Source organism: Prinia subflava, chromosome 1 (genome assembly GCF_021018805.1).
Source record: "Prinia subflava isolate CZ2003 ecotype Zambia chromosome 1, Cam_Psub_1.2, whole genome shotgun sequence".
NCBI lineage: Eukaryota > Metazoa > Chordata > Aves > Passeriformes > Cisticolidae > Prinia > Prinia subflava.
The window spans coordinates 126934978-126948572 of record NC_086247.1 but is presented as its reverse complement, the minus strand read 5'-3'; the positions used below and the strand labels follow the sequence as shown (position 1 = coordinate 126948572).

At 36.5% G+C, this 13595-nt stretch overlaps 1 protein-coding gene across 4 annotated transcripts in view; it reads left to right on the top strand.

Annotated features, from left to right (window-relative positions):
* PHF14 (PHD finger protein 14) overlaps positions 1–13595 on the top strand; it is a 162151-nt gene that overhangs the window by 118585 nt on the left and 29971 nt on the right. For 2 of the 4 annotated variants that reach the window (XM_063411509.1, XM_063411478.1), the window contains one exon: positions 9946–10059. The exons of 1 other annotated variant lie outside the window; for it this stretch is intronic. In XM_063411509.1, coding sequence (XP_063267579.1) covers positions 9946–10059 — 114 coding nt within the window. Of the gene's footprint in view, positions 1–9945; positions 10060–11698; positions 11782–13595 lie in introns of all 4 variants that reach the window. One more of the 4 variants, XM_063411486.1, reaches the window with a different exon arrangement.

Here is a 13595-nt window from a genome sequence, read left to right as displayed (position 1 = left end):
TTTGGGAAAAATTAAAGTGGAAAAAGGTAGGGAAAGTTTTTGAACCCCGGAGAGCTTCCAATGAGTATCAGGAGGAGGAAGGGAAACTGTTGATGATCCAGGATAACACTGCTGAACTCTGCAGAAAGCAAGAGTTTATTTTGGAAAATCCTATTGCTAGCTGAAATGGTTCTACATTCTGGTATGCTGATTTTGATGGATTTTATCTGTTGATTTTCAGTGTGTATTTACTTTGGCATTTTGGTTAAGGTTGGAAATGCGTTTTCCGAAAGAGTCACCCAGATGCTACCAATGGCCCTGCTTTGGGTCGTATTATGGTGTGGTTTTAGGAGTGTGCAAAGGGAGTTTCTGTCAAGGGGCGCTAAAGCCTAGGATGTGTTCTGACTGCTAGTGGGCATGCTGTCTTCATGACCAAACTAGCTGTATCTTTGAAATACATGTTCTGCAGCTGGCTGGTCCTCAGCTTTGCTCTAAAGAGCTGCTCCTGTCACACCACAGTTTCTATGAAGTGACTCTTACGTTTACTGTATCAAAGGTACATTTGTGTTTCAGTTTCATCTACTGAAAGAATTGTTTTATTCCTATTTTGGTAAAATAGTTTGTGGAAACCTTGGATTAGTAGTCTCCAAATCAAAAGCTTAAAAATTAATACACAGATCTATATTGCTAGAGTATCAAATTTTATCATTTGTCTATTTATAAGAGCACTGTATGCTTTTAACTGAAAGCATCTGATCTACAGTATTAAGGAACCATATTTAAGAGTAAGGGACCTGCTGTATGTTTTCTAGTACAGATGAGAAAAACAAAAATGGAATTTTGTCTGGTAGAAGTAATCTCTACAAAAAAGACGACCACAGGGAAAATATAAATATGCTTCTAGGAATGAGGCTGTAAAGTTGTCATTTTGTGTGAATTTAGCCTCATCATGCCATGTATCATTTGCAGTGTTCTTAATTAGGGAAGAATGAGGATTTTCCAGGCCTTTATGAGGATGTTTTAAAGCTGCAGCAGTAGCTGTAACCTTTCAGTTCCTATGAGCTCAGCAAAAGACGGCTGATTAATGTCACATCTTAAACTGTGTCAACTGGGCTGTTCATTCCTTTTTTAGTAAACATCCTGTTGTCAGTGCAGCTCAGTGTGCCAGCATGAAATATCCTAGTGTTTAACTGGCTATTTGAATTTGGAAGAGTATGTATCTCTGTTTACTAGTATAAAATTAAATGGAAATCTTATTTAATTTCATTCATGCTAGTCACTAGCATGAATGAATACATCAACAGCACCCACAAAACAGTGTTCCTGACATTTGTTTGAAGCTTCTCAAAGGATGTGAGAGATATTGTTTTTTTTATTTGGCACATTCAGATATTAGAGAGATCTCAAAGTATATAGGAAACATTTTTATAGAAAGCTTTTTATAGAAAGCTGCTTTTAATTCACTCTTTAAAAAAGTTTTTATAGCTTTGAATTAATGTTTCCCTTTTCTGCTTTATCAGTTGAAAATAAATGATGGCAGTTTTTAAGAAGAGAGAGGGATAGGAAGAACAGGACTGAGAAAAACATGATAGCAAAAACACTGGGACTACAAGAAGCACCCTTGGTGTAAAAGGAGAGCTGTAAGCACACACACATTTGTAAGAATGAGAAAATTCCACTTGGAAAATATACAGAAACCCTTACGGGGAGAATGGGGTGAATTAAGAAATAGGATTGCAGCAAAGTGGAAAGGAGGATTTGAAGGACACACTGAGAGCTTTCCCCTGGAGAAGGGTACAGCACTTATAAAAAACCTCTGAAAAAACAGGTGGGTCCCATGTAAAGTTAATTTAGAAAGCTATAAAATTTACGTAATAAACTTAGACTGAAAAAAAGGATGTACTGAGCAATCCCTTTCTTTTCTATTCTTTTCTATCCTATTCCCTTTATTCTTCTATTTCATCTTGTTACTAGAAGAAAATTCTGGAATTGGGGAGAGATGAAAGCAAGTCTTGGTTTAAAAAGTAGCCTTTGACAATTTTGTGATTCTTTTGGTGATCACACATTTTAATATAACCCTGTTTTGCATTATGTTGGGAAAATCTGGACTTCAAGGAGTTGAAAAGCAAGAATCGGTGCTGATGAAGATGTAAGGAGCTAAATAAATATTACTTAGAGGACTTCTCAAAGATGAAAAAAAACCCCACAACCCTATGAATGTGCTGACCCTGTCTTGGGAATTAAGTTAGATGGTACAATTTACAGCTTTGTTCCAACATCTGACAGACACACTCTGCATGCTGATGCATAATATCTGAAGATTGTGTGCTTGAAAGAAAGCCTTTTCTGAGCTACATTCTATTTTTGTTAGAATAAAGCAGCTGCTTTTTTGGAGCAGAGATCTTCTCAAGTGTTCAATCTTCTCATTCAAGTTAAGAATTAGCCAAATATTGTGAGCAAATTTTGTGTCTGCTTTCTTCCAAGCTGCTGAAGTGGACTAAAGCAAACTATTTTGACCATAAATAGTGCAAATGTGCAACTTGACCCTAAGAGATGAAAGTTAAGTTTGCTGCTGTACTTTACTCCCAAGTTGTCACTGCCTCAGGAATCTAAAAGCATGGAAAATTTGGAGCATTTTAAACATGGCTTGAAAAAAACTACAGCTGGGTGAAACTTTCTTCTGTAGAGAGACTATGAATGATCTGCCCCTGATCATTTCTGAAAGAATAAAACTCTGTTTAAGGAAGGAGACAACTGCAACCCCAAATGTAGCCTTACTAATGGAGCTGTTGTGGCTGCAGCACTGCCCTCCAGGAGTGATACCAGATGACTTTGTACCTCTGTTGTTCAGAAAGTCTTGTTTTAAATGTTGGATGTAAGGTGCCCGTGTAATTTTGCAAATATATTGAAGCCAGTAATTGCAATACTATCATACATACATACAGCTACACAGTAAACATGTACCCAGAGTACCAGATAAATATTACACAGACGCATGGCGTGTGAACTGCACATCACCTATGTGAGAGACAGCAGCAGCAAAAGCAGAGTCCACCCTTACTGTGGCTCTAGATACTTGTGCCGTGCTTGAGAATTTGTTTTTCAACTCCTGAGGTTTGGATTTGGGTTGTTGGGTGGGGATTTTTTTGGATAGTGGAAAAAAGGATTGGAGAGATCAGAGCTGTACCAGTCAGGCACAGAAAAAGTGAAATATTCTTATCCAGCTGTAATAAATTATGTGTGTATTATCATAAAAAGCTTTTTGAACTTGATAAAATAACTTCTATAAACTCCGTAAAGTACAAAATGAGGACAATAATAAATTTTTAGGCTGTAGTATCTGCCTGTAACTTAATTCACAATATGAAAAAAATAGCAGAGCAATATGTAGGCAGGAAGCAATGTGGAGAAAGTATCTGAATTGATCTTATATGCACTGATAATAGTAAAGTACAGCAGTCTTGCCAGTATATTAATATCCTGCAAAAGGATATTCATATAGAATCTGTTGCTCTGGTGCACCAGATAATTACCAAATTATGCAAGACATAGGACATTTAACACACACGAAAAGATGGATATTGGGTTTTTCCCTTTAGTAAAGAAATTCTAAAAATTCCTGGTGATGATATACATGTTCATACAGAAATTTTTGCCAATATTTTAAGCCGTACTATATCTGTGATCAGGAGTTTTGATCCATGACAGTAACAGAGAAGTTGTATTCCTTTTCCTGTACATACAGAAGGAGTTTAGTGTTTTGAACAGCTATAATTAGAAATTTAATTCCCTTTTTTTGTATTCTAATGTGGTTTTATTAATTACAGCATTTTAAGTGATGATTTTTAATACAGTTCAAAAAATCCTGGGGACAGAAAAGGCAGCTATTGAAAGGATAGCTGAAAGAATAACTTTTGAATGTTTTGAAATAGTGAATGGTGAGAAAGTAAAAGAGACATACAATAATCCAGGGGACTTTGATTGAGAAGGTGGAGAATTCAGACCCAAGAGAGGTAGGATTAGTAACTGAGTAATGGAAATGTGGAAAATATGTGAGCTAGAAAGGGCAAACTAATTCAGGTTCCAGAGGTCAGTGAATGACAATACCTTCAAACAGTAAAATCTTCTGTTTTCTGTTTCTATTTGCATATTTGATAAAGTTAGAAGAATAGATACAAAAACAAAAAAACAAAAAAAAAATTTTGAGAATGCTCTATCTAGCTTTAAATAGATGTAAATATTTTTTTTATTTGAAGAAGGCATCCAGAGAAAACAGATGACCCTGTTTCCTTTCATAGTTTAATCAAACAGTTCCAGTAAAGTAGTAACAATAGTAGCATGCTTATTTTAAAACAAGTTTAAGTGAGAATTCACCTTTTACACTTGGAAAGTTGGGTAGATTTCAAAGATGCAAGTATACTTGGTCACTTTATTGGAAGATAAAAGGATAATAAATTGGAACAGGTGGATATTTATTGGAAACTTGTACCCTTATTAATTCTTTCATATTGCAAAAGGTGTTTGAAGAAAGAAAGCAAAACTAGTGTGAGGCTAAAGAATGTAATTTAATTTCTGTATTTGGAAAGCAGAGAATTATAAAAGGTTTTTGTTTCGTTTCTGTTTCTAAAAGAAGGCAGAGGTTTTAGAGATAGCTTAAGTTTTATTACTTGAACTGAGGTGGTTTCACAGTGAGCTGAGAAAGAGACCTTGTTGTGTGAACAATGTATAAACATAGAAGTCATCGTCCCCTTCTCCAGAGAGAAAAAATAGCCAAGGACATAACAACAGTGTTGCCTCTGTGACTGGCAGCATAGGAGGTTAGAACATGAATGTTAGAGGTTGCATTTGTAATTTCCTATCTTTGGAGAGGGCAGAAGAAGAGAGGAGATTGTCAGATGTTGAATAAAAGCAGCATGAAGAGAATGACAAAGGCATAATAAAAGAGGGAGGGAAATTTTACAACTGTGGAGCATGGCTTAAAAGTTTAAAGCCCATATTCTTGCTTCATTAACTAACACAGGGTAAAGTCTGAGGAAGGCAAAGTGATTGATCTTGCATGTGAGTACATTGAGATAAACTGAACATTTCTCCCTGGGGATTTACTCTGGCCACCTGTGAACTGTGAACTGTGCAGACATATCTTGTCTGCAGCAGATTTTCCAAAATTCTTGCTCAGATGTTGGGAATACTTTCAAAGCATGCCCCTGGGGTGTAAGAATAAGAACAGTAGGCGTGGTTGCTCGGCTGCTGGAGGGATGTTCTGTGCTCTGGGCTGGAGAGGCACTGTGTGTCTGACCCAGGAAGGCTTTTTCCGTGCAGCAGTGGAAATGACACTCTGTGAGGCTACGAGCACTTTAGCACTTCAATAAAAATGTGCTAATTTCATCCCATAGTGCTTCAGCTGTAAGAAGCTGTCTTCGTGTTTCAGAAAGGCCTTTTTTTCCCCTCTCACTTTTGTAAGTCTAAAGGGGGACAAATATTTCTACTTTGTTACTGTTAGAAGTCTTTGTTAGTAACTTTGGCGTCCAATTCATTACTGCAGTCATGTTTTCACAGCCTGGTGTGAGAGATAAACCCTTTGCAAATGAAGACAGCATCCATTTTCTTTCTACCTCAGGCCACACAGAATTGATTGGGGTAATAAAATGACAGTACGGTGTAATATACTGACGGCTCTTTAATTTGAAAACTAGTTCCAGGCTGATTCAAAACTTGCTTAAAGCTAATTTATGACTTGTGTAATTCTCAACTGGACCAAGGTAAAGGATGATATATGAAAAACGATGCAGAGTTAACATAATATATTCAAACCTGTCAGCTTGAAATTATCTGTAAAGGATTTGTTTCAATCATTTTTTAGTTTTGTTCTAAAGAAGCAATAGCAGAAAAAGTAGTGGCTGTTGGGCTGGTGTGAACACTGTTTTAGGACACTGTTTTTCCCTCATCATGTTTCAAATGGAAATTCTTGTGCTTTTTAACGAAAGTATTTTATGCATAGTTTAAAAATATAAAAAATACACATTAATTCGTCATTTTCTTTAAAATAAGAAGCAATGTCAGACTTCTGTTTTGTTTAATCTGTAACATGGATTGATAAATATAGCATTTTGCTACTGTGCTCTTCACTATGTGCTTTGCCTGTATATGTATATACAGAGTACACGTCTGTATATAGTTATCTGTGTCCTATTTACATATACCATGCATACCTGGATATGTGCCTCAGTCTTGAATTAAAGGTCTGGTTTTTGAAAAGCAAAATGTAAGAATAGTCAAATTCTTAAATTAAGCCACAACATCAGCATAGCATAAAACATAAATACCTCCCGTTGAAATCTATCAATTTCGTGTGGCTTGCAAATGAAATCCATATCTGTTCTGTATGCGCTACTGATTTTTCAGCATACTGTGTCAGTGTTCCTTCTGCACAGACAAGGACAATGCTAAAAGTTCAAACTGTGCTCCTGTATGGTAGGTGCAAAGAGCAAATACACCAATTGGGTTGAAGGGAAGAAGAAAACTGAATACTGCAAAATCTAGTAAGCAGATTCCATCCCAGGAGTAGAATATCTGATTTATTATTTATTTGTGTCAACATATCATTAAAGTACGATTTTTTGCAGAAAAGAGATTGATTGAGCCCATGCAGTTGTAGTATCCTAAACTGCATGAGCATTGAGGTCACAGGAAAAGAGCCTTAGTTAAAAGCAGGGCTATCTTTCTTGCACAAACATAGCAGAATGTCTGCACATTTCATATTTCCTCTTCAAGGTTTTGTAAGTCCAAGAAGGTTCATGTTCTGAGGAGCTTTGATCCAAATCTGCATTTTTCAGGAAAAAAAGTATTACTGAGCATTTGGAATTCATTGGTTTATAATGCACTTATATTTTCACAAAGTGTTTCTACATTTTGAGGAAGCTGGAAGTACCATTAAGTGGCTTTCCCCCATAATTCATTAATTATTACAACTAAATAGTGTCGTCCATTATAAAGCTATATATTGATCTGTCTGACTTGAAAATGCAGATTTGTGATTTTTCCTGTGTGGTTTGGATGTAATAATACATTAATGAAGTGGGAAGGGCTTAAGCACCAGAAAAGACATGTACCAAAATAGTTACTGTGTTAATTATATGTCCATAAACCACCACATCCATCACTGCTACAGCTAAGGCTGACACATCAATGATAATGCCATTGTCATTGTTTCTGTCATGCAGGACCTTGGAAAAATAATAAAGTGACTTTAGGACAGTAAATTTTAATTATTTTTGGAGTACATTTTTCCTTTTAACACCTCATTGGTAAAAATACTGATTCAAGTCAGTGGTACAGATTTTTTGCCTTTCCTTTACAAGTTCAAATGATGCTAATACTTTTTCAGGTTGTTTTACTTGCCAGAGTATAAGTAAAAGTACCAGGATTTCTAACCAGAACTGCTGCTTACTTGGCCACATACTCATAACACACCTGGAAGCAGCTCTGTAAAAGTTCTCATTCGCACCTTGCAACATTTTTATTGTGGTACCATTCATGGAAGGATCTCATTCCACTTACTGCCTATGTCTGTTCTGAAAGCTGTATTTCACATGTTGCCAAACGAATTCAGAGCAATGCAGATTGCCTGTGTTACATATTTAGATCACAGAAGTCTGGATTGGAAAGGACCCACAAGGATCATCAAGTGCAGCCCTTTAAGTGAATGGCCCATACTGGGATCAAACCCAGGACCTTGGCATTTTTAGCACAATGCTCTGACCAACTTACAATGGGAAAAGAGATAATAAAACCAGTGCAATTGGAAAGGGAGGCATATTTACTTGAATTGGTTTCTGAATAATAAAGTAAATTAGGTTTTCATCCATTTCTCTAAAAATAGCAGTATTAAATTAGCCAGCTGGTTCTTAGGAGAAGGATGGCCAGGCTGCTTTAGAGGAAGATGCTCAAGATTTGATACGAAAAAGAATCCATGGACCTGTTGAGACAAAGGAATGTAACAGGAATGTAAGCATACCAAATTGCAGTTGCTTAGATAATTTTTGAAAAACACTGTTTATTACTTTAAAATGGCAAGTAACTGAAAGTGGTTACCACCATTATCTGGCCACAGGTAATAACAACGTAACAAAAGCTTGTTTGGGCACAAAAATCAAGGAGAGAAATCACTGAGCCAACAGATTCAGACAAGTATATTATTTTCTTCCAGCAGATATGTTGGTTACTTTTGTTTTTGTAAGAAGCACAGAAGAGATTCTGGAAACATATTGAGCTGATAAATTGCATGGCATTGATTTAACTTTCTCAAGGAGAAAAGAGTACTGTTCTATACTCAGAGTTAGCTCATGGATAATTGGGTCCACAAGAAGAAATATTCTCATCGTCATAGTTCACTGGGGTCACACTGAGGTGGCCTTTGACAGAGAGGATGTTTGCCTGTACAAGTCCAAGGAAACCAGTGAGCTGTCAGGATGAACATGATGCAAAGTTCCTTTTGATGGCGTATATAGCATGAGGAAAATTAGACTTTTATTATCAGAATCCTAGAGATATTTCTTCTTGCAGCTCACTCTGTTTGGCTGACATTCTTCCAAGATACCTTATTTCTTCTTTTTTTCCACATAGCCAGCATTTTGTTCATAAAACAGCTTGGTGCAATGACAGTTGGACTTCACTTTTAACATTTGATGGTATTCTTTAATCTTCATTAAAAGCTGTTTTTTTCCTAAAAGCTGGGGTTTTTTCCTAAATGTCTTTCTCATACCAAACCTGAATTTTAAAGTGGCACATTACAAATTGATCCAGAATATCTGATTTCTAAGTCACAGAGAGGTGATGTGATGAGAAAGGTGTAAATAAGCTTTATTAGAAATATTTAAGTTCAAAAGGTATTTTTTCCACTTTATAGTCTTTGAGAACTCCCTCCATGTGTTAATTCTTTTACAATATCTGGTGTCACTAGATGTGATTCTCTGTGTGATTCAGTAATTGTTGCTGGACCAGTGCTCACTTTTTCCCTTTCCATGCAATGGGCTAAACTTCAATTGCTGAATATTATCATTATGAAATTTTAATTTATTTTTTGCAGGTTGTTATGTTTGAAAACTTCATAATGAGTTCACAGCTTGCAGTTTCCAAAAGTATAATCTTGATTTCCTTGCAATTAGTGAATGTAGAAAGACAGTGATGTATCAGGAGCACATATTCTGCTTGCTAAGCGATGACATCTGAAATACCTTCTGTAATGAGCATTACAAAAGCACAGTAGAGATTGTACCAACTAATGGATTTTTTTCTCTGCATTAAAATGTCTCAGTCTATGCTGTTATCAAAACCTCTGTGTGAAGCAGCAAAGGTGTTAAAGTGGTTGTTATTTTGAATGACTTAGTCATGTTGTGTGGCAAAATCAAGGCAATTTGGAAATTAGAATGGAAATTACTTAAGAAGTTTTATTTATTTGTCTGTAACATTAAATCTACTGAAAGATAGCAAACTCTACTAACTTCTTTAACTTTACCTGGTCGTGTGCTATATTGGTTTGCAGTGACTGGTAAAATACATTTGTTGGGGGTTGTTCTAGCATGGCTCCAGCTGTTTTGCAGAAGCATCCACCTGCCATAAGTGGGTGAAATGTAATATTCCCTTCCTTGCAGTTCAGGAGCAGGGATAGGTATGGACAAAAAAAAATGCTTATTCAGAACTTCGCAATTCTGAAATGCTGTAACTACTTATTAAGTCTTAAAATGCTCTAATGAAGAAGATATTATTATTCCAAGAGAAAATATATGACGGATATTTTTGACCCGGGCAAAAGAAGTTGGCCAGGATAAAAAGAGTAGAGTTTCAGACCTCGATTAGTTTTTATTTCTCTCTCTGTGCTTAAAGCACGGTTCCTCTGACAAGTCTCCTTCTCTTGGCGTGCCACATCAACACGCTGCTGAGGGGTCTGTTTGTGTCTGTTGCCCTCAGGACTCCGAGCCGTCAAATGAGGTGGTCTCAGAGGCCCCAGGTAACGTGGTACCCTCTACCTCAAGAAGTAGCTCTGAAGAGCTGGTATCGGTGGCACAGAAACGTCCAGAAGAGGTAGGACATTCTGTGTCTGTTTTTTTCCAAGATTAACTGTTGGGGAATATACATTTGCCTCTGTTTTTCATGCCAAGTGTTGTACTACTAACAACAGAGACTTTTTAAAGCTAGAGCTCAGTTTTATACTCCCATATAAACAGCATGCAAGACCAAGGTAAATCTCAGAACTACTGTTAATGGTACCTACAAGTTTATTCCATAGTATATGCTACTTTTTAAATACTGTTTCTTATTGTCAGTAATTAGGATTTTTTTTTGTTGTTCCTATCTTTCACACCATGACAGTAACAGGAGCCCTGTTAGATTCTGGCTAAATTAACTTTGTTCCACTGAAGAGTCAGAAATAGAATCTGTGCATAGGTATATAGGTAGATAAAAGCTTCTATCTTCCTTCACAAAATTTAAATATGTCTGGCTTCTGGCTTGAGCAAAGGAAAGGCTCTTCCTGATCTTGGGCCTTTCTTTGTTCTCTTGGTTTTGAAGAAGTGATGTAGTAAGGTCATAAGTTCATCCTTGCTGTTGTTGTACGCAGAGGTGCTTGGAAGGCACTTCCGTAGGGTAGCAGTGACTTAAGGTGTTTTCTCCCTGCATCCCTGTCATAGTACACTATAGCTGGAGGAGAGGTTGTGTGTAGAATTCAGACTCCTAACTTCATTTCATGGTGGCAGTCATCTTCCCAGAGAACCGTTATTATCCTTAAATTAACCTTTCCTGTGAGATGTCTTTCCTTTGTAGCAGCCTTAACACTTAATTGTGGCTTATTCAAACAGTTTAGTTGGTATTATTACTGTTAAAAATACATTAAGTTCCAGGTAATGTAGACTAGTCTTCGCTACTTTTTTTCTGAGATTTCTTTTGACTGTAATTTTCACAGCAAAGGAGAGTATGAAGTGCTAGTCATAGGAAATACAATGCCATTTCTTAGTTTAGTACAGCCTTTAAATAAATATCTTTATTTCTCTAATGGTCTTGTCACTTTGTCTGAAGAAGAGGGAGGGTCCACAGTGTGAAGCCAGGAGAATTCTTAGGAGTGTTTCCTGGAATAAGACCAAGTAGATTCACTTATTATAGTGAATATAATATCACAGATATCACTATGTATTCCAAGATAGGAAGTCAGGTTATCACATCTGAACAGTCCTGAGGATAGAGTAGTACAAACTTTGAGTAATACTTTTTTATGTATCCTTGAGTAGCAAAGGGACCTCTAGTCTGTGGAGGGACATGGGACCTGCCTCTTAATTCTCAGCTTTGTCAACTTACCTCACTCCACTGGAGAAATTAAAATTGAGAGCACAGATAATGTTTAAAAATAAAAAGATAGGAAAAGTGCTGTAGAAAAAGGAATGAAACATGGTTAGTAGAAGGTGACTAAGAGGAAGATGGGTATGCAGTTTTGCTTTTGTGGAATAAAAACAGCTCGGCTGTGGGAGAGAGGAAACTTCAGAGAATCAAAAGATGGAAATACACCTTTCAAATTTTACAAATAGTTCAGTAGTAGTTCATATTGAAGCTGTTTTACTGCATGTGGGTCATGTGTTTTATAAGGGAATGAGACTTTCTCCAATATATTTACTGCAGTTTGTATGAAAGAAAGAGAGGTGGGTTAGAAAGAGTTTTGTGGTTGGATTTGCAGGGAACCTTGAGAGGGGAGCACCAGTATGCTGAATTTCCAAATTCAGAACCCACCATGAAACAACCCATCTAAGTTACTCATGGGTAAGTCAGCATGATAAACAAACATTTGTGAATTACACCCTAAAAAACAGGTCCAAAAAGTGTTTGCAGAGTGCGACTTCAACTCCTGCCTTTTTTATTTTTAGTTTTGTTTGAAGTCTTCTGGTATAGTTTAATGAGTTAATGTTTGGAATTGACTACTGACTGGTGCATTGTGTAATTTATGTCTCATCAGAATTCAAATCATCAGTATTGGTGAGTGTTATTAAAGAAAAGCTCAAGCACAGCTGTGGGAAAGAAATACAAGGAAAGAGTAAAGAAGGCAAGGTGGCTAACAGCAAAGGGTTTCAGGAAGGTGGAGAAAATTTGAGAAGGTTGTGAAAAGTAGTGTCTAGAAAGAGTCTTGGACTTGCGAATGTGAGGACACACAACTTCTAGAAGAGGAAAGTATCGAAAATCCCATGAGCTGCCACATTAATTTGAATAAAGCACTATTTTTTCCTGCCTACAGTTTGTTTTCCTCTTAGATAGGACAGTCTGAATCTAATACTCAGTTACTTTTGTCATCAGTAGGATGATATTTGTGGGATGTAATTTGATCACTCAAATAGATTTTGTTTTGCTTGACTAGTCATTCCTCCTGATAGAAATGATGGTCAAATACTGAGTTGTCCTCAACAGGAAGGCAGAATGGCATCCACTCCTCTTAGTGTTGCTCTTCTTCCCAGTCACTTATGATGCTCTAAAGTTACATTTAACTCAATGTCCAGCTACGGGGCATAGGGTTAAAGCCACTGCAGAAATAATTAGCACGTTGAATGTTTAGATCTAGAATTTAGATCTATGAATTTCACAGGTGTCCTGAATCACCTCTTAGTGATTCAGGAAAGTGTGTGTATTCATTAGTGTATGTCACATGCAGAAACCTCTTGTGTTATAAAGTAACTGAACTGACTTTAAAGTTAGAGAGATATTTTATTGTCTCTTTCCAAAAGTTGTGCAAGGCTCTTTAAAATTGAAGTTGTATAGATCTGAATGCTTGAATCATTTTAATTAGTGTCCATCCTAAATAGGGATGTGATTGATAACTTAAACTATTAAGTTATTAAGTATATATTTCTTGGGTTTTTTTAAGAATTGAAATTGAAAACTGGCATTGAAAGAAGAATTCAGTGCATTTGAAAGGGAATAGATGTGTGTCATCCTAATTTCAGTGTCATTTTGTTAGACCTTGCAACCAGTTTATATAGTTTCAGCAGTTTTCCTCCAATAATAATGCTTAAGATAGGACAATAATAATGCTTAAGATAGGACTTCTGTTCCTGCAAGACTTTCAAAGTTCAGAAATATGACACTGTTACATTTGTATGCCCTTTTTTCTCTGATACTTCACATTCTTTACCATGGTGGATGAAAGTAAATTCTCTGGATGTTGTGATTATTTAGGATGCAGAGCTTTTAAAATGTTCCAAGCGTACAAATACACTTGCTTGAATAACACTGCAATTGTTCAGTAAAGTTGAAAGCTGGTGAATCAGCTTTCATGACCCTTATTCTGTTTTTTGTGGTCAACTTCATTTTGCATCTGGCAGTTGCAGTATATTTGGTACATATATTTAAGTAGGTTTTTGATGGATATACGGAGATGCTGAAGAAAGTGAAGATTTGTTGCTGCAGTAGTTTTTACTTTGCCTTTTTCATGTGTCTAAAGAGCAAGATGGGTGGGCTTTGTCTTGATACCATTTCTCATAAGCAGCACATTAATCCATGGGGAATGATGGTGACAGTGCTTTGTTATCTAAGTAAGAAAATACTAGTTTTGACAGTTCCCTTAAATGTGAGTCTCATAAGAGGCA